Here is a 27602-nt window from a genome sequence, read left to right on the forward strand (position 1 = left end):
TAATTAGGTTATATTCAATAGGTTTATTGCTTATAATTTGCACAATATTGCCATGAGGACATATTGCTCCTGTATGTCGTCTACTTTGCTCTCCTCAGACAGAGCGATGAGGGCAGCAGGCCAGTCCACTCAAATTCCACTCTCCATGCTCACTTAATGACAGGACCATCCAACTTAAGCAGGTGGCAGTGTGTGTGTGTGTGTGTGTGTGTGTGAGATTGTGTGGGACTCCATTGGTGCATTTGTATGTGTGTCCATCACTCCCTGGCACACTCCCCAGTACAACCAAATCAGGGGCCTGGGCACTAGCACAAGCGAGAGCAGCGCTCCGCTTATGTGCTGGCAAAGAAATGGATGGAGGGATGAACAGGTGCCAGCCACAGTGGAAATTTCACTGTGGGTGCTGCTAACGCCACACTATAGCGACCCTAATGGCTTTTTGAGCCAACATTATCTATCTGATTCAGGAGAGGCAGCAATGTGAAGAACAATGTGGTACTATGAGGGCAAATATCAAACGGAGGTATTAATACACAGATTGAATGGGAACGTGTGATTGTAAATTAATAAATATTTAACTTGCTCCTGTTGTTTATCCCTCTCTCTCTCTCTCTCTCTCTCTCTGTATGTGAAGAGTGCTGGCAAGTTGGGAGGACAGAGGACAGAGAAGCAGAGAGAGGAATATGGGGGAGGATAGTGAGAGAGCAGCCAGACAAACCGGGGGTGGTGTCATTTGACAGAATATCTGGAGGCTTACTGCAGGCATGTGTCGAAACCATGGTATGAATAATTGAAAAGGGACGGAGGAAGAGACAGAGAGACACAGAGAAGGAAGGAGACAGAGTAAACAGAAATTGGGTAGGAGAGGGCCTTGGGCCTTATTTCCCTTTGGGGTTATTTGTCAGTTCAATAGATCAGATTAAATTCCTATTACCTGTTTACTCCACCAGAGCCACGTCCAGCTCAGGATCAACTTTATCTCCCACCCATCCTCCCTGATATGTTAGTCCTAGTGATTCTCTTTTATTTTGCCTTCTATGGAGGGTCTATGCTTACAAGTCTTGGCCCGGCCATGCTGACATAAAAAAATAAAAAGCAAACATCTCTTTCTCTAAATGAGATCTGAAACGATGAACAGCAATCAGTAATTTCATGGCTATGAATCCTTGTGGGTTCCACAGGACAAGAGAGAGTCTAATAAAGACTTGGAGAGAGGAACCGAAACATCAGCCAAGGACTGGCATGCTTTATACATGGTAAATTGTTTTAGAGGTCTACTATTAAGCCGCTAAATATGTGCCATGGTAACATCACAGGGATGTTTTATTGTTGTCTTAGAAATATTCTTTAGAACTTGTTGTACTCTACAACTTTACAAACAGATCTGCTAGAATAGTAATGCTCAAATAACATTTTATAGATTGTTGGCTAGCTCACCTTTGTATTTTATTACTCAATATTGGTTAAAAAAGCTGAGCCAGCCAATGCAGCATTCAAGCTTCGCAAAAAGTCGGATGAGTGGTGGGCTCAGTTGGGCAGAACAGCAACAACATAGCCTCACTTCTCAACCTCTACTAGCCACAGCTGGCTTCTTTTTTGGACATGGCAGCACCGCTGAGGAAGATGCTTCAGTTGCAGTTTTGTACAATGGACAGAAGCAGAACTATATACTGTATGTATTTATGTTGTATGGGCAAGATCTCAAAACAGCTTGAGTTTTATATCGGGACACTAACTGAGTACTCTAAATGACTCCTCAGAGGTCTATGGATCAATTAAAAACTCACATTAGATACAAATGACAACATGAAAGGGTGCCTCATTAGATTTAAATGCTGCTGGTAATAACATTGTCTAAGACTTTGTATTAAATCGTTATTTATTACAATAGAGATTCTGTAAGCTTTTAACTAAATTGAATTTTGATATTTTTTTATCATCAGTAAAACTGGGTCAGAGATCCACAGGGATTTAGAAAAAGACACCATGAGGCACACACACACACACACACACACACACACATATTGTCTTGAAAGACGCTATTTACCATATGTATATGAATTGCATGTGACTCGTCTTCATTTTTTTGAAGGTGTGTCAGCGAGGTGTTTTGCAAATGTCCTGTTCTCCACTCAAAACACTCATAAATATTCACCTACAGCATCAAGTACAAAGAAATGTCAGAATGATATAGTATTTATTGGGCATTTGCTTTGACATAAAATAGCTACAATTTCCTCTGAGCCAGCACGAAAAGTTTCGCTCTGAAAGTGATTTTAAGTGATTGCTGATCCTGCATTTTGGTGTTCGCTGCATCTAAGAGCAGAAGGCTGGGTAAAAAGATGCCGTCCGTCCATTTTGAATGTCAAAAACTACAGCAGACATCTATTGAAAGGGTCAAGATTGCAGCCATTTACCTGTCAACCTAATGACTGTTTGAAAGAGGGCTAGAAGCTGTGAAATTCACTGCTGTGACTGAAGTTATTTTTTTATTTTATTTTACAGCTATTTAACATTGGAGGGGCAAATCCTGTTCCTGTGAAATACGGCGAAAGGCGTAATTGCTGTGGTCAACTGGGAATAACCCTGACAAAATGTTAGGAGGAGGAGGAGGACAACAGCAACAATGAAAAACAAAGAGACATGAGGACATTCAAGAATTAAAGACGTTTTAGTGCACACATTTTGCAGCACGATTTTTGTAGCATTCATGAGTCCCATCTGTCTCGATTGATTATGTAAACACACACGTGCAAATCAGAGGGTGGAAGGTGAGAAAAGGAAATCTCATTAAGCGTTGTATACAATTCATCCACACTGAATTTCTCCCGGTGACTGAAGCCAGTTTGTCCTTACAGAGCCGGAAAAGCACATTTTTTCTGCGTGGACTAAATGCCAGCCGCACAGATCAAACAGCAGTCTGATCAATTACACAGAGACCCTTTGAACCTGCAAATGCCACTCGATGACTTCACATCTGACAGGGTGCTATGGAGGCCATGAAGGGGGGGAAATTAATACCACACATGGAGACTTTCTTCAATGGCAGCTACACAAAATGTACGTTCATGCGCACACACACAACCCAAGTCGCTCTGGCACACATCCATGCAAACATACAAACACTGTGAATGTCTGCCACATGCCTTATCAACTCATAGCAGTGACAGACCTGGTCACTACTTTTACATTCTCCTAATTGCCTCAGAACCTCAGCTGACATTATGTAAAAATAAATTGACATGACATCCAGCAAAATAAAAGCTTTAAAATGGAAATGTCTGTCACACAAAAGAGTTGTCGCTGAAAGCCTTTTTGTGTTTGTCATCTCTCATAGTGTGAGACCCAGGATGATTGACTTCCTTTAGCTTGCTGAGGGGCATTGACATTTTCATGCCCTTCTATGAAGATGGATACCTTTCTATTGAATGGCCGCTCGTCCAAACAGCATGGCCGCTGAATGGACCATGTTGTGTTGTGTCAATAACTATAATGCCGCTGAGTGCTGTGTGTGTACAGCAGCATTAACGAGTATCAGCATGAAATGATTTTATGATGCATTTGTGTCAACTTACACATTTAGACCAGACATCCACAGCAGCAACAGCAAGCGTAGCCTGGATGTATGTGTGTGTTGTTGTTCTTTTGTTGTGTTTTTGTCTCGATCATGCAAACACCGCAATTAAAGGCACACTAAATAAGATTCCCATATAGACAAAGATGGTGCTGCAGGTCCTTTCAGCGCATGGTTCTTTGATTTCTGGCACACAACTTGAATATTTAGACCTCATCTCACTATACACTTTTCAGCTTTGTTTTCAGCAGCACTACTTAGCTTTAATACACCCCCTGTGCTCATCATCAAGTCAAACTACTGTCTGTTGGCACGATGACGGTCTTTTTGGCCTGTAAATCTTATTTTTTTTGTGTGTCCTTCTGGTTAGGACAGACTTTTCTGACTTCCTGGTACACGGTTAGTCACTCAAAAATTCACCACTAAAAGTGCTTGAGGAAATTTCTTTGGCTGCATTACAGATCACAGAGATCCCCATTGGAATGAATGGACGTCTGGTTGACTTGTATAGAGAGACATGTGGAAACGAGAAACAAAAACACCCCGCAGCTCAGGTTAATGCTGTGACCCAATGACACCCCCACTTTCAGACAGCCAAGTTAGTAATAAAATGACAGCACTGTGACTGTGGTAGAGAAGCAAAACCGCAAAACTGTTGACAACTTGCTGCACAAATGTATCCCTACAGCCATGAAATGTCTGCCTCACATAAAGCTAAATGGCAGCATCCTTAGCATGTGTCGCGTTTGGCTCCATTGCAGCTTGTTTGTGTGTGTGTGTATCCTCTGTGTCTGGGAGCTGCATGTGACTATGGGTCCATGCTTCTGTCTGTTTTTCCCCAAGTCATATTAACAGGAATACACTTACTGTTACTGACTTCACATAAAATGAGTTTTTTGGGTTTTTACTTGCAAAAAGAATATAAAGGGAAAGAAGCAAACACATGCTGGACTCCAGCTGTGCTGTGAGATTGGCTGCTGACATTTAAAATGAGTGATCACAGAGAAAGTTTCAGACAAAGGTGTTTCCTCAGGAAATAACTGAATGAAGTTCTGAGGGAGCTCAGCAGAGAGTTTGAGAATAAAGCTTACCGTTACCATATTTCTGCACTTAAAATTCATTGGCTGCAACTAAGACTTAAACTAAATGACTGACAGATATAAAATAAGGGGGTTATTATTGTAGCCAATATTCACTAATGAAATACTGCAGGGTTAGTACAGAATTAGGATTGTATTATTCCTACAGAGTATGATTAAGCCCTCTCAATACAGGAGATATAGACGTGTATGCTGTGACATTTGCGGACCTTGTGGAATTATTTTTTGCAGCTTTAACCCAGCACAGATGACATTACACTATTAAAACCTCCACCAGGTCATATCCACCTCTGAAGAGTTAGCTGTTTTTTGTAGGACATCATAATACCACAGTAAAATTGACTTTTGACTTATTTTGGAATTTGATCCTTTTAGACATTTTAGTTCAATTTTGTCATGATTATGACACAAGTTCTTGAATTGCTGGCAAAAAATATGTTCATAGTGAAGTCACAGTGATCTTTGACCACCATATGTGTGCCAAATTTGGAGAAATGTTCTCAAAACATGGCTAGGATGGATAATTGGATGGAGGGCCATACCAATAACACAATGCCTCTGACCACGGCTATCATGTGTAAACAGCAAGTGGCAACCATCGGGTCTGGGAAATTGAGCCAAACTGAGAGTGCCAAAACCTGGCTCCAAAAGATGCTGCATCCCCTGAGGGACGCAGCATGGGTCTGGATTTGTGCCACATTGGGCTCAGGTGCTGCAGAGAGGAAAAAAGCTGGAGCCACCACACTAAACTTCAAAACTGCTCCTCAGCAAACCTTTGAGTGACATCATGGAGGGTTTATCCATATTTGTTAACAATATCACAGAGAGGCATACAAACTGAAATCCCAACATCTAAACTCCCATGACACCTGAGGAAATATTCTGTGGCTGGTGAAGATCATGTGACTGAAAGTGCCAAAAGAGAACATTGCGTCATTTTAGACAGATAAAAGCACCTGGGTGTGTGTGTGTGTGTGCACGCTTCTCTGAATGGACATGTGCATTGTGCGTTAGACGTCAAAGATCTCTGAGCCTTCAGCTGTGTTTGGGTGCAGGTGGATTACAGGGATCAGGATCAGCAGGAAGAAGAGTAAATAGACAGACTACACAGAAGCTCTGTTTCAGCCCAAGGCTCTGCGCACCTCTCCGAGGAGCTCAGTGACGCTGATCAACCTATCAGAGGATCCACAGTCTGGACCAAAGTCCTTTATCCTGTGATTGTGGGCAAAATGGAGGAAAATGTTTTATCCAGTTTTCCTTGTCTAAGATGTTAGGATGAACAGAGATATGTTTTTTTTCAACACTACCCCCAGATGCAATTACATCTTGGAGCCAACATGATGTGCTGAGAACCGCATGCAGGCAGCCATCCAAATCGTTGAGGTTTAGAAGAATACCTTTGCATCAAGGGGAATCGAGCAAAGTGAGCCTAAAACCTGCCTTGTAGACATTCCAGAAAAGAAAATCACGCTGTAACATGAAATATAAAAACAGCAAAAGACTCGTCTTAATTCATGCGTATCTCTGTGGATGTGACAATGTGCATGTGTCAGTGGGGTGTGGGGTGTGGGGATTTTGTGTGCCCACAGTATGTTGCAGACAGGTCTTCGTTTTGGTTGACAGCGCTGTTGCAACATTCATAACAGCCTGGGAAAATGTAATGAGGTAAAGTGTCACAACATCTCACATCGCTCTGCTAGCCTTCACTTCTGACAGTCTGAATCTGCTCACTGTGTGTGTGTGTTTGTGTGCATTCTCTGGCTCTGTCTTCAGTGTCTGTTTATATATTGTGTGGGTGTGGGAGGGGGCACCCATGGCCAAGAGAAAGAAGCTAGGGACAGCAGAAGCCAAGCAAGCTGCCACAGTGCTACCAGTAACATGCAGCCACTAGCTATTTCTGTCTTCCCACAAGAGAAGAGCAAAGAAAACTGGAAAAGTGCTGGACTTTAAAATGACAGGAAACGCAGAGCAGATCCAGAGAATCATCATCCTCTCATTTCTCATTCATTTCTCTATATTTTCCTTCCCTCATTGCCTCCTGTAAGCCTTTTTCATTAGTCGCTCCCGAGCCTCTTCACCTTCTATTTCCTCTCTCTCCCCTTGGAGAGCTCTAAATGGCAAGTTTATCCTCCTTCACCCTGTGGGTCTTTACCAGGCTAATTTCCTCTGAGTCAGAGAGGTTTACAGGTGTCCCTTTAGGGCTGCTGGCGTTAGCAGCAGTAACGTTCCTTCGGGCCGCGTGGTGTTAGGTCTTTTCTTTGACAACTTTATCTGGCCCTGACACCCAGGGTGTGATCATTAACACACCTCACTTCAGCTTAGAGGACCTACGTGTTTTTCCATGGATTTCTTTCTGTCCTTCTCTGTCTTGGCTTCCTTGAAGCTTTCTCCCTTCCTTCCTTTGTTAGGTTTTTTTTTGCCTACCTTCCTTCCATACTTACTGTCACACAGAGTCTTCTACAAGTATGCATGCTTAAAAAAATACAATAACTTTAAGTAGAGCAGTTCCCCAGAGGGGTGAGTGACAGGCTATTCTCTGCCTCCTGTCGTTATTTCTGACATACTTAAAGAGGAAAGAGTAGAATGAAATTATCTATTTTTTCCTTAGTCCTGTCAGAATCAATTAATCACTGACAGTGAAATTACATAAGGGCGTGTATCTGAGTGGAGGGAGCTCTGATGTTGAATGCTTGAATCTATTTCTGTAAAGAAATGACTCGTGAATCACACTAGTGGCTTGTGATAACAGAATTATTTACTGTTTTTCAGCTATACGGCAGTCAGTAGGTCCAATAAGAGGACTTCATCCTCTCAGTCATCTTTGCTCTATCTCTTTCATGCTTTCTTTGTCCATCTGCTTCTGTTAATTCTTTTGCTTGGCTGTTTCTTTTCACGTCTTTGACCCGCTGCCATGGAGATCAGGAACAAAAAAATCTTCCTTCTGCTGCTGAGTTAGGTCACCACTGTGTACAGTGCTGAAAATAAACTGTCATCATATATCTGTGTGGATATCCCAAAGTGATTACGGTTTAGGGCTTAGTTTGTGATCAAAGTTAGATGAGGGTTAGATAATTGATTTACAGATTCCTACAACATAACTGAAATATGAGGGTTTAAGAGCGAAAAAAATATTGCATGTTCTCAAAACCTTTCAGAATTCAGAGAGCGGGTCAGAAAACATTGAAACTCCACACAAAGACATTTTTTGCAAGCTGTACACTGGGCCAGTTATAACAAAAAATATGTCAAATGTTGCTCTTTATAGATTATTTCCCTGAGTGCTGAAAATGAGCAAGAGGAAAAAAGAAATATGACACCATGTGTTTTTACAGTAACTGCTGTATTACTATTGTCTTCAAGAAAGCACAGATGCAAAAATATGATGACGTAAATATGCCAAGAAAACTCCACACCTCCACCACTTGCAGCATGCTTAACCACAGTACTGACTTACTGTATGACAGATTTATAGATACAGCACATTTGAGTTTGCTGGGTCGGCCGTGGAATGATCTGAATGAACATGACAGCCTCAGAGATCATAAACCCCCAGCAAAGCCTGAGATTCACAGCATGTGAATAAATATACAACACATCCCACACATAAAATGAGCAAAGACATTTTTTTTGTTGCTCATGTAGGGGGAGACTCAGGGAGGTGAATTACAGATATGTAGCAGGACTGTGTAGGAGTGATGTAGAGGAAAAAGATGTTTCATCTGACTCCTAAAAAAAATTCAACTCAATATTTCAACCCTCGTTTTTTGGATATGAAGGGCACTCACTGGAATTTTCTTGTAAGCGGTTATATTTAATATAACGTATTATAATAAATTTAAATGTTCGCCCTATCAACATTTATTACATTTTTCCTGAGGTCTATCCAAAGTGTTGGCTGCATTACTTTCCTTATAAAACATTCACACAGTTAACTTTTATACATTTATTGCAATGTGCTTGTTTATATTTACATCATTCATCTCCAGTTTAATGCTTTCAGGTATGGCACCGTGGTTGTGGTTGTCCCATATGAACAATGGGACCATGTTCAACACTGTTGGAAAAACTCCACAGGGGACCTTTATAGGTGCCCTAAGTGTAATGCGTTTCTGTGTTTAATCTATGTGTGCACACTAACATAAATGTAGCACAAAGTGTGAGCTTGTCAATTATACTTGATGAAATAATTTTCACTCTGCAGGTGCTTGTTTGCCTGTGCATGTGTGTTGTTGTGTGAGTGGTTCTGGAACGCTGATAAGGCTCCTCCTGTGTAAAAACTCAGTCCCTGGTCTTCATGGGAAATCAATTTGTCCCGCTTTCTATGTGGCCAGCCTTTATATGCTTCACTTCCTCCTACAGCTGTCAGCCAGAGTACACAGAGTCACCTCCATCCAGCAGCACACACACGAACACACCAACACATACAAGCTCAGCTAAATCAAACACATATCACATGCATGCATGCATATTCATTCACTGTACTCCACACTCCAGTTGATGAGTAAATTACAAAGAGGAGCAGAAAAGATGAGGCGAATCAAGGTGTGTGTGTGTCTGTGTGTGTGTGGGATCTGGAGAGAGAGAGAGGGAGTGGAACCTAGATAAAAAGAGAGCTGAGTCCTGGCAAGTTGGCCAGAAGCTCATTAATCTGCAGGTGTGTTTATAGCAAAGAGATACTGACGCATTCACACATGCACGCACACACTTTATGAACCCTGCAGCTCATTCTCATTCAGCTCAGCAGCCCATGTGTCCTTTGTTTCTCATTGTCCAGAGGAGTTTGGAGAGGAAGGTGTGTCCATGCTGATTGAAAAGTAGCATGGACACACTCCTGTGTTACAGTTTAAACTACAATTTGGTACACACGTTTATGCCTATGTGTAGTGGATGCCAGTATCAGCTTGAGGCCCAGCAGCTTCAAGCAGCACTGCACACTCCAGGGTGGTATTGGGGTAATAGTTTGTGTGCTGATGGGGTGGAGGGGGGTGGATGGGGTGAATCCTTATGCTGATTGAGGAATCTAGTGGCGTGGAAGAATTAATGAGGCATGGTGGTACAGGCTGAGCCAGCCAATCATAGCCCTTTAAGCGCTCCTCAGCTGCCGACAAACTGTGACAAACTGCTGGTCATCAATCACACAAAAGACTCCGCCATTTGCACATTCGCTGTCACATTCAGCCTCGTCCATGGTTCATCCCAGTCATTGTGCTGAGTCATCTGTGAAGCTGCTGTGGTTGATGTAAAAAACCAGAATACTTTATTTTCAAATCTTTTTTAGTTATATTGATAGGTTTTAGAAAAGTGATTTATGATAGATTTAGAGTTAAATTTTGAACAATTTCCAAACTTGCAGTTTGTTTCTGCTGTATGGGAGTAATCGTACTAATTATATTGTATTCACTATTTTCTTATAGAGCCTTCTGTCAGCCTGTGGTTCAGCACTGGATATAACTTGGCAGGAAAAGTAAGAGCTAAGAAACAGCAGTGAAAAGATCACAACATGTGAACCTAACCTTAGAAATTAGAGAATGTGGAGCCAAACAAATCCATCTATCATTAATGAAAGAATGAATGGGATGTCCTGAGGGGAGCAGCATGGCAACATCAGCTCTTTCCATCTGTCTTCCTCTGTGCACCCTTACAGCTCAGTGAGAATTTATTGATTGGATTTTTTTTTCTTCTTGTGTGTGTGTATATATGTATATATATAACCTACAAAAAAACATCTACTGTGCTTAACCGCAACCTGACCCTCCCTAAGTCGTTGACCTCATCACTCAGATCTGTGGACACTCTGACGATGTGGGTATATGCTGCTGATATTAATAGGCTTAACCTTATGAATCTTTCAGGATCAATCATATGAGCTAATGTGAGAAGAGTTGGTCCCTGAGGATGAATTTCACATGGTCTGTTAAAACTTAAGTTAAGCGTTAGATCTTCGCATAGCATTGGTTTTTACATAAGACATGCACAAACAGGTGCATGTGTGTATATGTGTGTGGGAGGTCAAATCTGTGTGAGGGGAAGGAGGGGGTAAAAAAAAAAAAAAGGAGAATAGACTGCGTGTACGCAAACCCGTGTGAGCATATTTGGCAATATGTGCATGCAGGTGAGTGAGCGTGTGGGCTTGAATAAGTTTCATTTTATGCATGAGTACAGAGACATTTCTGTATGAATAATTGTATTGGCCTTTGACAGGAAAATACTGAGCAAAAGAGAGAAGAGGAAGAGAAACAGAAATAGGAAGGGGGGGGGTGTAAGATGGTAAGGAAGCGCAGCAGGAAATGAAATGTGTTATTTGGGAGAGGGGGGGCTTCAGGCTGATTTCACCCCAATCTCTGCACTGCAGAGCTATTTCAATACAACCCCATACTGCAGGTCTCGCCAAAGAGCAACATGCTTGAGGGAAATAAGAGAGAAGAGAGATGATGGACCGAATATGGGAGAAAAAAATGAGGAGAAGAATGATAGAAAGAGGACAAAGAAAATTAAAAAAGGTGAAAAGGACGATTAATAAAAGAGGAAAGAAGATGAGGAGGTGGGTGTGGGAGGGGCAACAGGGTGGAGATATGAGGATGCGGTCAGAGAAATAATGTAAGGAAAAGAAAAATCACACATTTGATAAAAAAGTACAGGGCAGAAAAAGGAGGGAGGGAGGAAGTGGGGTAGAGATCTAATCACCATGATTGGAAGTGAGGCTGCAGCGTGTTAGGAGGTGCAAAAATTAATAATAATAATAGAAAAAAATGTGTGCTTCCTGTCAAGCAGAAGCTTGAGGACATTGCTGCTGCTGTTCAATCTGTTTTGCTGAAATTGACCTTTCAAACCACCTGTGAATCTGACTGTTACTGTCGGGTTGTGTACTGTAGGTGTGTGTGCTCTCTTCGTGAGAGGCTTTCACCCTGGCTGTGAAGTGATTTGCTTAAGAAGTTATTGGTGAGCGGATGAGAATTACAAGAGGCTGATCAGGTATGAGGAAAAAGGACGTTTCACTTTGACCGAATCATTGAACTCTCTGAAGCAGATCCGGTGCTGTTATCTCCTCAATTCATCATGCAAATGACAGAGAAAATGGAGGAGTTGAATCCACCCAGGGCCATGAGAAAGATTGATGAAGAGGAAACGGGACAAGGGTCAAAAGACAGGAAGCAAGAAAGGTGTGACCAGAGTAATTTCCTCCCCTTAACAGGATCATTTACCGTTTTGACCCCACAACACAGGCTGAATGTAAAAACTAAAAGACATACTTCACCTGGCAGCTATTAGTTTTAATTCAGCTGTGAACACAAAGAGAAAACAACATATATGTGTTGGTAATACTAATAATGTGTTAATGTAGAAAACATTTAAATTCCCTGCAATACCTTCCCTCCCTTCTTTGTACCTTCTCTTGAATGACAGGATGATTGAGGTCTTTCTGAAGAGCAAACAGAAGCAGACCACAAATAATTTGCCTAACTCCTGCTCTATTTGGAATCACTGTGATTTGCTGACCTGTGTTCAGACAGGTTAATGCGTTTTCTCTACGACAAACTAAATCTCAACTAAACAGAAATACTGGAGCTGTCAAAAAGACTTCAGAGTACACCAAGGACAAAAACAATTTAAATGATAAACAGTCACCTGAATCACGCTTGTGTATTTATTAATTTGTGTGTGTGGGTCCTTGAATCTCAAAACAAAGCCTGTTGTACTTAACCCCATGTGTAACCCTGTTATTTGAACAGTGATTTCTGAACAGTTTTATCACGCAGCCCTCATCATCAGCAGACTGAGTTAGGTGTCCTTTAAATGTTCAACCTCTAAGAAGCCACTATTTGTATTCTGAGTTGACATTGTGTTGTCAACTGCTGTTCCCAAGGTTATAAATGAAGTGTCAATTTCTAGAGCATTGAAATATTCTGTAGGCTGCCTGTGTGACAGTAGTCTTTCTCCACAGCCAGCTGTTTGTTCACCATATTTCATGAAAAACACAGGTGTTCAAGTAAGATAGAATGCACAAAACTGAGAGAGCTGAGGACATGCACAAAGACACAAATATGCATATGTGAGATAAAGCTGAATGTGTTTTTTTAGTCATTGTGAAACTACACTCTAAATACATCACACACAGATGTCTGACACATTAAAGAAGGTGCATAGAATGCATGGTTTCCCAGCAGACTCTGCTTCCTGATTTAAATGCAATAGCAGGTGAAAACTTTAGATATAAGGCTATAAGGTAAGATATAAAAGTGCCAACAACTGACTGAATGTCTACTTAAGACCGCTTTCAAACTGATCCAATGGTCACAGAACCCTGTATTAAAATGATCTACTTTAAATACACATGTACACATGTCTACAGCAGCAGCTTCAAACTAAGTTCTAAATATCTCCTCCATGCCCGGAGATTCCTTGAAATTTGGCTTACAGTGACCAAAAACCCGCAGGCCATGAAGAAGAATACGAGTGCATGCAATATTTACATGCGAGAGTCTTCCACTAAGAAAACAGACACGTTTTCTCAATAAAAGAGGACCTATATTGTCTAAAAATGTTAGGTCTGTGTGTAGCTGAGTCGGTTGTTTGACCTGCATTTAAAAGTTGAGTGTAGTTCAGTCTATTATGTTTATTTTAGAAAAAGCATTGAAAATGTTTTATGTGCAATATAACTGCTTCATGTAGGTTGTAGTTAATCTTGTATGTTTTTCTCTGACCTACTGTTCATATGCTGATAGCATATGAACACTACAGTAAAGAATGAATGTACTGGCTTTCTTGGTCTATGTCCTTGCTAAACAAAGATGTTGACAGAGACATTGTTATTGTCCCAAACAAACTAATAAACAAGACAACCAGGAGCAGTCTGTACATACTGTACAGTACAACCAGGCACAATAAATACAGGTGTCTCAGTTACTACCAGACAAACCCTATCGGTCATGTTTGAGGCTCTTGTGTGTTGATAAAGTACCCCTGTCTATATACCCTGACCTTTCAGCATGGCAAGTCTGTAAGGTGTACAGTGATCCGTTTCCCTTCAATTAACAGTAATTTGCTTTTATTTGTGTAATAAGGTTTAGAATGGAGTGTTTTTACATACACATTAGTATTATGAATTTGTGCTTCATCCAAAGTTAGGTACTTTCAGGATATGGTGTTTATGTCAAGACACAGGGCTATATAAGATAATGTGGACAAAATCTCCAAGGGATGCTTTGATTTATTGTTTGTTTCAGACTACTACTTTATTGGCTCCTCTTTAAAAAGCAAATGTTCATTGCAGCTGTTGGGAGAAGAAAAATATAATTTATTACTGTATTTTAAAACAAGGCAATCAAACTAACAGGAGGCGGCGTGCCTCCACTTATTTTACTGCAGAATCAAACCAGCTAGTTCTGATGATCAATGGGGTACTACATTCTATAGCTTAGATCTTTAGCACCTTTAGATGTGTTACTGACAGCCTTGGAGGTAAAATAGAAATAAAGAATACAGAGTATTCAAAGTGGACGAAGGTTTTTCAAGGGTGACTTTTTAAGGATGTAGTAGAGTGTTACCATGGAGATGTCTACAGCACCACTGCATCTCTCTCTCACCATACCCTCCTTTAGTATAGTGAACTTGCCAAATGCCTCTTCCCATATCGTACACAGTCCCTGATGTGTTTCACACTGCCTCATAATAAATAATCACTGCACATAGATCAGACTCAGAGAAAGTGAAAATGTTATGTTTTAATTCTTTTATGTGGTTTTATGTTCTTATGTGCACATCACTTTGGCCAACAAGGTTGTTTTAGAGTGCTTTATAAATAAAGTTCAGTTGAATGCCTCTGACTATAAATGGATTTGTGTATTTGAATTCTTTTGGGTTAAGAAAATAACACAATAACAATATGATGTCTAATAAGATGTTCAACCATGAATGATGGATTACAGCACTGTCCTGACATTCTTTTTCAATAGCTCAGTATTATGCTGGTAAAAATGTGGTCAAGCAGTTACAGGAAATCAACCTTTTTGTGCCTTTAGCTATAAATAATAATAAAAACATTAGACATGCACGTGTTTAGCAACATAACCAACATGACAACAATGGAACAGCCCAAAGAGAAACACATGAATGCAGAAGTAATCTGCAAATCTTATAAATGTATTTCCTACAAACATTAAGCAGAAAAACACACAATGTATCCCAAACCATTGAATTAAATTAAATTACAAAAATGATTGTCTACCTCAATAACACAGCTAAAACAAATCGACTGCAGCAACTCATTACACACTACATGTGTTTGTAATCCATGCACTTAACAGGCATTTTTCACAAATGATTGATTCTTGATTGAACTCCGATGGTGTTCATGCATATAGGCACACATAAATGTTGCATAATATGTTCTTTTGGCTTTAAGCATTAAGGATTATTGATAATCAGACCCAGAACAATATGCCTTTCTTGACCCTTAACCCCTGATCTATGACCTCCATAAGTAATGACCCTTAAAACCGCAGCTGCGTCTGTTGCCTTGCATGAATGAATACTGAGCACCGAGGTGAGGAAACCAGCAGAGAGAAACCAGCTTACTCCAAGGCCTTAAATACAGCAAGCACAAATCACTGCTGCAAGCAAACGTATAAGGCAATAAGGCCTTCGAGGCCAACAAATGCAATACCAGAGTTTTTATTACAGCAGTGTAACTTCTGTATGTAATCTAATATTTACTGTGGTTCAACCCACAGTTATTAAACCAGAATCCACGATCAATGTGCCAGACTGAACAACTTCGTGTCAGTGTTCAACATCGGTTTATCTCTGAAGTGTTCTTTTTGCTCATTCAAAGTAAGAAAGTTGCTTTGAAGTTTTCTGCCAGAATCACATCCAAATTTTTTTCTCCTTTTTGTCCCCCATGTGCTGCTGCTACTGCACTTTAATCAGCTACTCCACCCCTCGCTGCGCTCAGAGCTCCTCTGTGGCCCGTGTGTCCTTGCATGTTTCTGTCACATACACACACACCAAAACCACTGCACCACCATTTTCTGACAGCCACATTCTCCCATCACACAGCTGAGTGGAGAGATGAGCTGCATGCAGGTGGAAACACACACACACACACACACTTGGAGAAACAATCGCACACACAGTTGAGCACATATAGCACAACCTTCAATAGCCTCTGGCACAAATGGCTGACTTGCAGCATATGGATAGTCCCTGTTCACTTTCAATCAGACAGCTTGATCCAAAACTACTGGACCTGACAGCAAAGCAGCCAAGGCGCTCAGACTAGATGCAAACTCCTTCAAACACATAATCCCACAGAGGGGAGCTGGCGGTTTTCTCATCAATTCACAGTCGCACAGTACAGGACAGATGCTAAATGTTAGCACAGCATATGCCTGTCTCATGCAGTCATATGCCTGTCTCTTCCAAACTATATGTCACACTGACCCAGCATTTGTCTGCAGCTGCTGACCTCTGAGGTCGCCTGACTCAGACCTGACCTGGCAGTGACTCACCAATCTCGCAGCTCTCTCCAGAGAAGCCCTGAGGACAGTAGCAGCTATAGCCGTCACCTTCCTGCAGGCAGCTCCCTCCATGGAGACAGGGGTTGGTCTGGCATGGGTTATTCTCTGTTGTAAAGACAGGCAGGGTGAGAGAGGGGGGAGGAGGGTAACAATGAATGTATCATTTATTATCTGAAGAGAAACAGAATTACAGACAAACCAAAACAGGCAACCAGCCAGGCATTTTCTGACAGAGAGAGAAAGAGTGGGCAGACAGAACACAGACTCTCTCAATGACTTTCTACAAGGTGACGGACTGGCTGTTGTTGCGTCTGCTGTGCTCCTACTTATCATGAATGATTGTAAACAGGGGCATGGCAGAAGGACAATTTGCTGAGTCGACCCTGCCTGCCGTGTTCTCTCCCGCAAATCTGAGGTCCCACTGATGAGCCAAGGTCCTCATAAATTACCTGATCATCACGCAGTCACACATACAGAACAGGCAGGGGAAGTTATTTAGTAATTTATAGCATATTACTGTGCTGCAGAAAAATAATGAACAAATTTACATATTCTATAAAGGAAATGTTTTGGTGGCTAAACGGTAGAGATTAAGAAGATTAAGCTGTAATAATTGCTCTTATATTTTAGGATGGGGCAGAAGGAGGAGAATTTGACAAGGACGGTTAAAGCGCAGCGCGACCATGAGGATTTTCATTCTGTGTGCAAAGAAGGACTGTGGGGAACTGGCTAGATTAAGTGTCTTTTTATTATCCAATCCTGATAGGATTGCAGGCCCTGACACAATCTGTCAGGCCATCTAATACACTGCATCTTTTCCATAATAACACCCAGACTCACTTAATGATGTATGAGGAGAGAGACCCTGTGCAGAACACAAGTGCAGTTCACTCCTGAAAGTCTAGGAATACTGTAATTTCAGTGTGTGTGAAGGTTTTTTTTATGAATATATGTACATGTGGAAGTTTATCGTGTGTTCTGGATGTTTATCTAACCCTGACTCATTGCACGGTAGTGAGATTTTAATATTGGAGTGTGATCAATTTTCTCTGAACCAACATGAGAGATGCTGCTGCTGTTGTCACCCAGAATAGAGAAGATGATGGAAAAGCTGCCTTTGAAAATACATAAAAGTAATTCAGTGAATCAGAAAAAACCATTAGAGACAAGTTCATTTCTTAATTCAGCAGCCGGGGAGGGAAAAACCAACACTGTGCGGGATATGAAAACATACATTGCTTTAAGGCTGATGATGTGTAAACTAAGCTGAGTGATGTGTGTTTGACACTTAGGAGAAAGAATGAAAAACATACACAGAGACAGGTCAGTGTCAGAGGCTGGCTAGGTTAAAAAAAAAAAAAAAAAACAAAAAAAAAACATCAGCGAATGAGTTGAAGAAATAGAGAAAGCACGTAAAAGTTTGGATCAACATCCATCTTCCTATAAGCCAGTGACAGGAATGCTGTGGTGGATAACATGGTTTATAAAGGTAAACATTATGTCAACAGAAAGAACAGCACTATAAGCAGGACTGATTTACTAAGACACATATGCACATAAGCAGTAATCTACCAGAGTTGTGAGGTGCACAGCAGGTTGGTTTTGAGTGACATATTTAAACTACAGAGGTGTTTCACGTGAAACTTTCAACTCAGGAATTCCTTCTTCGAATAGAAGGTAACATTACACGAAACACACTCACAACAAAGGATGCTGATTATCCTCCGATACCTCCGAGTCCTTATCTGACACTTGTAATTTCCAAGCTCACAGTGCACATTAAAGAAAAACACTGCTTGCCTCCATGTTGCTCTTCCACTGCATTTATACAGAATCTTGTAATTTAGCAGCATCCTGCAAGGTTTGAGGAGCAGTGAAAAAACAACAAATAATATTTCTTGCTCCAATTCAGAGCTTTTTTTTAATCACTATTGGTTGCGCTGACATTACCTGTGCTCTGTTTGACACCTGTGCAACAGCTAAAGAAAGATAACATGACTTATGCTCATGCTTATTAAAGCCATTTTCAAGGTGTAGTGACATAATTACAGGTGAAAACAGTCTACTATAGTCCCAATTTGTTCTGCATCCTGTTGACCTCAGTCAAATGCACTAACTTACTTGACAGACAAAAAAAAAACCCAAGTAGCACCACCTCTTTAGTGTGTAGAGTAATTGTTTACTATTTTTTTCATCAGTGAAATCATGCTGCATTTGTATAAAGTGTATTTTCTTCCTACTTGCAGCAGATGTTTTTCAATGTGATTAACAAGAGATCCTGATGTTGGTCTCCAAAAAGAAAACAAACACGATGAGACTTATTGTTTCTTCTGACTGCTCTGCACCAGTAATTGTTCTGTTGTTTTCAAACCCTGAATAAAGATTCACCTCATGCAGAAAGCATGAGTCACAAACAGTAACAGTTTTTATGCAGGTAAATTGATGAAATCCTGTAAGCACACAGTAAATCATTAATGTAACAAAGTCCGACTCACACCACTACACACCACACACAGGATGCATCTGTTAGGTTTGGTAGAGAAGTATAACAACTATCTCTGAAACAAAAATACACTCAATGTATTATTTATAGCTCACTGCTACAGATCAGTTCAATGTATTTCCTGTTGGAGTGAGAAAATAAGGCATCCTGACAAGTTTTTTTTTTAACTTCACTGTTTCAAATGTTTGTGATTAAAATGTAATGTGCTCACATACTCATAGTGCATGCTGCTATTTGAATGATTCGCCTTAGAAGGAACCGATCACCTTTGAGTTTACTGGACATTTCTGGAAATTTGAAGAATTTCTGTCCAGGTATTCTTAAGATATTTTGCTCACAAAGATGTGCACAAACAACCCAATAAACATAGAGGCTCTGGGCATATCAACATGAAAGCACAACATCATAAGCCCTCTGTGTCACAAAAAAAAAAACATAAATCAGACATGGAGGTAAACATCAGCAAGCCAAGGCAAGTCTTTACTACTGAAAATACACATGTGTTCTGAGTCACGCTCACACGTCCCATGTGCTTCTGACATCTGAATATCTCTGAATGCTGTTTTGGTTTTACCAATATTTCTTGGGAGTTGAAAAGGTTGTGATACACACAGTGTAACTGACAGCTGGGGACAGAGTCATTAAATAGCTTCGGAGAGGAAAGCTTCAGGAGGCAAAACGTCAACATCTCATGAGCAATCCGCCTGTCTTGTGTTGCTGTCTGCATTAATGCCACACAAGGCCTTTTCTTTGCCTCCGTGAAAAATGAGTGACACATCTTATAAAGTAATCCATAAGCTCTTTAGGATTTGAGTGCAAGGCATCACCAACTGATAGGGAAAATTAGAGCAGACCAGTATGTGCCAACTGTGTTGATTCATGTGTGTGGGCATGTGTTCCTTCAGGCAATGAAGCATATTTCTATTGGCCCACTTTCCACTCAATAGAAACAATATATTGACATAATTCAACCACTTCTAACAAAATTACTCTAATAATGAGAACTCCTGTGCTACCATCCACTAGCAGTGATAAACGGTGGTAATACAGACGGAGCTGAGCTCTAGCAGAACAGGACATTGATCCAATCTGCATACAATTAGTAACGACTTATTACACACAAATGAGACCATGTTATTCACCATCTGTCCACAAACAGTCGCCTGCAGATTACAATCATAGGTAAGGACTGTGTGACAACAGCAAAGTCCAAAGGAATATTCCGCACCAATGGTTGAACACAAATGAAATCAGCCCACAGCATCAGATGTGGCTGCTTTTTAAGCATTTCAGCAATTCTTTTTTTAAATGGCAGTCCGCCGTGAATGATTGCGCACAATGCGTGTGTATGTACATTAACTAAAAATGAATATGCAAGCAGAAAACATGTGGGAGGGCATAGAGAGAGGGGAGGAGAGGATACAAATTAAAATTTAGTACAGATGAAGTACAAGTGAGAGAGGGAGAGAAAGCAAGAGAGCAATGGACTAAATGTAAGCTGGGGCGGGACAGAAAGTCATAGAGGGAGCTATCATACATTTCCTCCTCTCTTAATGCTGGCTGCTAGCTCATGATTAATTACACACTGGTCTTAAAATAGGTCGCTTCCTCCATCCCTGCTGTGTGTCCCGTTCTGTCTTTCACACAGAAAGAGAGCAAGAGTCCGAAAAAAAAAAGACAAGGCGGGGAGACGGGGAACTGTCGGTGTAGCGCTGTATGAGATGAAGATAGGCAGACATAACTACAGAAAGGCATTAAGACTCACAGCTTCCAGGCCTGAGGTATGCCTCTGACACAAATTCATACTCACAAAACAGATAATGTAAAGTCTTCTCTCCTTGACACTGAGCAGATATTGCTTCTTCCACTCAGAGCAGAGCTTTATGAAATATCTTCCACTCTGAGACATTTTCTGCTCAATGGGGTCATCTTCTGTGTTTTTTCTAAGCTTCTCTCGGGAGAGATTATCTTAACGTTGTGGCATATTTGGGAAGCTACCCCTTGATGTCGACTCATACTTTCACCCTTGACTTAGAATGGACCATAAAAGAGGATTGTGCTGGGGAAATCCGAGTAGTTAGAAAATTCAACTGAATAGGAGCTTGCAGAAAAAAGGCTGTGCTGACAGAAACACTGTACTCTGCATGAATAAACGTTTGACACACACACACACACACAGCAAAACTGAACACACGCACTTACATTTACTATATATACCTGCTTATCACCCGCCATGTGGCTGTGCTTAGACTCACTGAACCTTGTAATAGCTTTGCTGAGACAAAGATCATGCCTCAGCCTGTTCAAGTGTTCCTTCTCTATGAGTGCGATAAGTCATCACCTTAGCACAGCGAGAGCTGCCCCGTTAAAATTTAATGCTACAGCGCATTCCTAAAAGGTAGTGAAGCACACAGGACTGTTAGAGCCATATGAACGGCAGCGCTAAACTGCAAAGTATGGCCTTAAATAGAGATGTTGTTGTCATCATTGTGACGGCTCGGTGGGTCTGCAGAGTGAAATATTCATGTTGCCACTTGCATGTTGGCTACCACCACCACGTGTTCATGCGTTCAGGAGTTTAGTACATTGAAAGTTGCTCTTTCAGAACTGTATGTTACCTAAAAGTTAATACAACACCAACATATGGGGGTCACTAAAATGAAACTTACAGAAATTATAGTGCATCTTAGGTGAATTAAATTATATTTAAAGGAAATGTCTCTGGTTTGTTTAAGCACTGGACCAACTAAAATACAATACCAACCAGTTCATATTAACTGCAGACAGAAACAGCAGAATTTGACCTTGGCATTTACCATCAATGAATAAAAAAAAAATCACCAGCTTACATTAACTACACCACCCACAGTGGACATCTGCAAAGTCATTCTACAGGCTGCAGCACAGTGCGCACAGGAGATTGTAATTGACCATTTATATATCATATATATAATAACCCTTTATTAACTGATTTAAAATACATGCTATTCAGGTGAGCCACATCCAGGTTCTTTTTTATAGTGCAGCGGGGCTCACTATAGAAGATAGGTACTGACAAAGTTTGCCTCACATGTGCTTTTAGTAATACAAACAGTCAAAATGCCTGGTTTGATCAGCCCCTGAACAGCGCTTTAGGACACACTATCTCATTTAACAACGCTCAATTCGACATTTGTAGTTTATGCCATTGAGTGAGTGGGAGAATAAAGAGGTATGACATGCCATCCAACCTGCAGGAAACTCAAGCCTTGGTGCTCTCAGTTCTTGAATTGTCTTTAGCAATGATTGCAGAGCTCTACAGTTAGTATACTATTAAACATAATGATGGCCAAAACTATTAAAGTGAGAGTTTGCAAGATACTAGAATTGCCCCCTAAGTTAATTAGTGTTCCATGACAAAATATACACCCACGCTAAATTTCAGGTCAGCAGTGGAAAGCTAACAATTAGCTGCAATGTCTGTTTGGCCTAATCAAGATGACCTACATGACTACAAATGTCCCCTGACAAAATGGACAGATGCCAACAGGCTCACAGGTTAGGATACTGTCCATGTATCAGTAGACAGATGAGTTATTCGCTGCCAATGAGATACAATTACTGCTGTGGCAAGCTGAATACACACTGGGGAAATATGAAACGCATTTCTGCTGAAATATAGATAACATGCAGACCCCAATGCAGTCTTAGATTACCACAAAGTGATTGATTTACAGAGGTGAGCTACATGAGAGCAACAAGGTGGCTGTGGGACATAGGTTAAGTTTACTTGCTGGTGGAGCTGCTGTGGTCTCTGCTGATGATGTCAGCGCCCCAGCAGTCACTCTGCAGTCAGACAATTTAATGTGCGCAGGAGCTGCCAGTCTGCAGTGAAACTCTTCCAGCCCTACAGTCTGAGAGGTCATGCACACAACGGCGAGTCAGCACGCCTCCACTCTCTGACACCTAACTACCTACTCTGCCTTTGCCAGTTCGATGGCACACAATGGAGAGAAGATGAAAATACATGTTTTAGCTAAACTGAGTCTACTTGTTTGTCTTTTTTCATTTCTAAGAAAATACTGTGTAACTATAATTTCAAGCTCAGATGGAGTTACACTGAAACAATTCTGTCAGACTGAAAGCCTGGATAATTGAAAGCAGGAGGTCACACAATTTTCTAAATTGTGTTATTGTGAAGTAAATAAGTTTAGCAGTGTGCTGTATGTAGGTAACTGGTGTCTCATAGCGTACAGTCATGGTTGTCAACGTTTGTTCATAGAGGCCTAAAAATGTGTCTCCTACCTCATGGTGTATAGTGGCATCATGTTACAACACTAGGGATAAAGCAGTGCTCATTAATTTTCAGAGGTTGCACGTGGACCGGAACAAAGTCTGCATTATGAGGAAGGAGGGGTGGTGGAATTTCACCCAGGAGAGCTCCATCTAAAATCGGATTTGCTCCCTGACAAGAAACTATTTCATGCTGTCTATTCTTGATGCTTAATCACTAAAATAGTGTCTGTGAAGGCAACTAAACTAATTTATCTATTGATCTCCCAAACTAAACATTCTGATCAACTGCAAAACTTAAGCCCAGTTTGACCATTTCAGAAGCTTCAGAAGCCACCCTGCACATCTCAGAGCTAAGGTTATACATGCAGCAGGTGTAGTGATGTGATTACTGTACCGTGCCCAAGCTGAGCAGCCTCTGACAAAGTAGGATTGATGAGCACTGCAGGGGAGGGAGAAGCTATTTCTGTCTGTCTTGACCACATGTGGTGCCCTGTGCCTAGCTGCATTACACCTGTGTGCGTGTGTCTGTGGCAGAGTGTGTGTCAAGGGGTGAAAGGAGTGAAAACATCACAGGATGAAGTGTATTCGAACAAGTATTCTAGTAAGCCATGAATGTTTTCTAAAACACCTACTCAGACCATCTTACCATCATATCAAACTGATTCAAGTTAATTATTTAAATGTATTTAAACAGTGATAGTTTTTACTTTCATTTGATGGTGTGGAGATGCATAAACAACAGAGGTTTTAATGACAGGTATATTTTACACAATAAAGACACATTACTATAATATAAATTTCACAGACCGCATGTTATATTTCCATGGGGAGTCCCCATTTAAATTGAAAGTTTGCAACTTTTTAACTTCACCTCTCCTCAGCATACAATCTGTTCCACCTGTCTGCACAAGCAAACACACATACAGTCATGTGTGCACACAAACTGAAAAAGCATGACACCAGCGATTAGGTGCAGTGCCAAAAGCCTGAGACGACAGAAAGCAGCCGATGTTCTCTTAGCGAACACCTTGTGGACCGAACGTCACACTGAATCAGCCAAGAGAGGACAAGGGAAGAGTAACATGCCAGCAATTCAATACAAACCAATTCCACAGGCCTGCACAGCGAGACTGACGGACAAATTGAGGGTCCATTGTTACAAGAGCAGCACTTGTAGCATCTCTGTTTGTCCTAAATAAATTGCATTATCTTTGCTGTCAGAGTGGCAGGAAAATAATCCATCCTGGCTTATCATCACAAACACATTCAATCCACTTTGGCTTTTTTTTTCCTGCTTCTCTTCAACATCTCTTTGCTCTCATTTTCAGAGCTTTGTGGAATAAGATTATTGAATCAACCACATTTCCCTGCAACTCTTCAATACTATTTATATGCACACATGATAGAGAAGAAATGATGAATAATTCATATATGTAAAGAACTTTTGTTTTGTATTACATATCATGCAATGCCACAATGCAGTGATAAAAACGGGTTCCTGTGATGCTATTTTATGTTATTTGTTAATGAGAAAAAACAAAGAACTTTATGCTTAAAATCATTATTATTAGGTGAACAAACAAGCTGCTCATCATCAACAGAATGTTCTGCTTTGCTAAGTAGGACATTCATGCAGTGTAAAGAAGTCACAGAGTGGACAGTGTAAGGAAGTCCTATGTCACACAGTATCATTATTACTCTCACTGTCTGATTATCTGAAACTGCTGCAGTAGGAGGAACTGCCTGTGCATCACCAACACACACTAGGTCTTCAATATATCCACCAATGTTGTAAATTAAATTGACAAAGGTACATCATTATTTGGCACTTTTGTGCTGCTGTGTATTTGTATCCTGCCAGCCAGCAGCTCGGAGCAAGCAAAACAATTTCCTGCTTGGAGAAGCTTATTTGCACTCTTGTTTTGATGAAAATGGTGAGCCACGTCCAAACTGTGATTGGCACATCTGCTCAAACAGGATGAGAGCAATAATGTGACTGACTGAGAAGACAGTGATTAATCGTCAAATCCTTCCATTTATATTCTACTCCCCACACATCTGAGCAAACCTCAACAAATTAACAGGCATGTTTGATTTAACACTCCTTCACTGGCATTAAACACATGACCTACTGTGGTGTGATAAGTGTGGTGATAGAAGGTTCGTCTGCACTGTATGACACAGGTTCTGTTCAGAATTATTCCATTGTGTCAGTTCCCTAACAGCACAGACGCACCGGTGCAGCAAAGCAATACATAAAACATTTTTATTTTCTCCTGCATTGTCATTAAACAATCTGCACTGATTCATCCAGCCCCAAGACATCCCCTGACAATAACTTTGACTAAACAGATCTATTTAACTTTTGAACATCTCTATTCAAACACAAAGAAGAAGAAACAACACGAGTTTCTTGAACCCATTGGAAGAGGCTGATCTGGACTTATTCACCAGCCTTCTCTAAATGCAGGAAAACACAAAGACAGTTAACAAGTTACATCTTCAGTCCACTGTGAACTGCAGCCTCTTCAAAGCAGATGCTTTTCAGTTTTAGAGAGTTCACATTAAAAACCATTTTTGGCCTGCTAAAGTCTTTGCACTAAACTCCACTGGACCATCAGACCTATCAGAGGTGACAATCTCCTTCTCTACACCTGATTTGGGACAGGCGTCAGAAAAAAAGGGAGAGACATCAAGGTAAAAATGTGCAAAGAGCAGCCAGGGTGCAAATCTGAAAGACACATCATGCGACACACCCAGAGACCGTCCTCAGAAATGACACCGCAGGCTTTGATGATCAAGTTTTCAAGGATGAAACTGTGGAAGGAAGACAAAAATCAAAGGAGAAGAGCCTCTGAAAAAGACTTCTGAACTGGCTTGATGAGAAGATTCACAAGCACTGCAGCAGGAAGATCGAAGAGACATACAGGCGCAGGCAGGCAGGGCTGAGTTCTATTTAACTTCTGCTTCTTGCACCCAATGAATCAAGCCAAGAGAGAGCAACAAAAACATGTTGGATGGATCATTGACGCTATGAGGGTGATGGGCAGCCAATCACTGTGCGTCTCTTTCTGCACCAGGAGAGCCCAAGAAGAGAATGAGCAGGTGGGAGAGGAGATTTTTATGGGGAGCAGAGCGCCTCTGCAAGTGAACCCCACCTTTCCTTCATCATCCTTCCCTCCCTTCAGCCTCCATCCTCCTTACACTGTGGGTAAATATGCAATAAAAAAAAATCATTTGTGGTTAGTGGATGTAATGACTGCCTGCCATATTCTTCTCAGAAATGACACAGCGTCTGCTCTGTAACATTGTCATAAAAACATGATGAAAGGTGTGCCATTCTCAAAAGAAACCAAGGTTGAACTGTCTACACACGATTTGATTCAATGTTATTTATTGTTTGTTTTGGTATTTGTGTTTTTCTTATAAATGCCTCAAGGTAAAAGTCACTCTGTATTTATATTGCTTTAATGGCATTACATTGACTAACTTATACTAACACTCAAACCATGACTCAACTGGATGGCATTGGCGGTGTTTAACTAGAATGGTTTTAATTGGGGTGATTCATTTGAACTCATGAAAAGACTACCAGCTAAACATTAGTGCACGCCCAACAAGTGGACAGAGACCCTTTGAAAGGGTAAGTCACTAATAAATGGTGGTTCAGATCAACAGAAATATGATGACAGCACAAACAAACCAAAAACATAATATGACTTCACAAGATGCCACGCGACTTCATTCAATATTGGGTATGTGCTAATATAACGAGAACCCAGGACTAAAGTATAATTTTCTGATTTGGTATGACCAGGAGAACAGATCTTCACATATCTATAGATTTATAGGCACTTGAGTTATGTTACCAAAAGAAGGTTAAATCCCCATAATAAACAGATTCACAAGCAGAGGTGCAGCTTGCCAGCAGACCAGTCTGGATCCCCCAAGGGCCGAAAAACTTTAAAACAGGAGTGGCAGTGGACAAACTTTGCAATAACAGTATAGGAGACCACTCTAAGAGGGCCCCACCTGCCTCCACTTGTTCGTTTTGTGCATTTCTAAGACAGCGCAAAGAAAATGAAGAAAAATTGTGTTGCCGTCAGATTATATTGAACATAAAGGTGATGAATGCTGGTTGGAGGGCCCCCCCTTATGAATTGCTGCCAAGGGTCCCAACAGACTCTGAAATCACAAGATAACCAATACAGGTGCACACACACTGATTGGGGATGTGGTCCTTCCTTGCCCGTGTGTTTGTATTCCACTGTGGTTACTATCAAGAAGTTGTTCCGACAGCAGAGCAGCACTATTAGCAGAAGCGAGCTGTGGGCAGGAGGGTTTGCCTGGAGGAATGTTTAAAACTCGACACAGAACTATTTCACATGACCTCACAGTGCCTCTGCGAGCAAAAACTCAAAAAAGAAGCTTGCTGTCTGTAATTCCTTGAATCCTCAGTTTGCAAACAGATTCTTTCTCCTTATAGTTCTCTAAATTCTATCATTTGTACCTTACATCCTCCCCTTCTACCCGTTTAGAATCCTTCTTCCCTTGAGACTTGTCATTTTTTTAAGTGTCTGTGAATCTCCCCCCTGCTGGGACAGATCTGTGGGTGTGTCTGACATGCCCTACAT

The 27602-nt window shown here is 41.0% G+C and overlaps 1 protein-coding gene across 1 annotated transcript in view; it reads right to left on the reverse strand.

Annotated features, from left to right (window-relative positions):
• The window catches only part of ncanb (neurocan b), a 90318-nt gene that overhangs the window by 28711 nt on the left and 34005 nt on the right, over positions 1-27602 (reverse strand). Inside the window, exon 9 of the mRNA XM_028403838.1 lies at positions 16182-16295. Within this exon, the coding sequence (XP_028259639.1) occupies positions 16182-16295 (114 nt within the window). The remainder of the gene's footprint in view (positions 1-16181; positions 16296-27602) is intronic.

This window comes from Parambassis ranga, chromosome 4 (assembly GCF_900634625.1).
Source record: "Parambassis ranga chromosome 4, fParRan2.1, whole genome shotgun sequence".
Classification (NCBI taxonomy): Eukaryota; Metazoa; Chordata; class Actinopteri; family Ambassidae; genus Parambassis; species Parambassis ranga.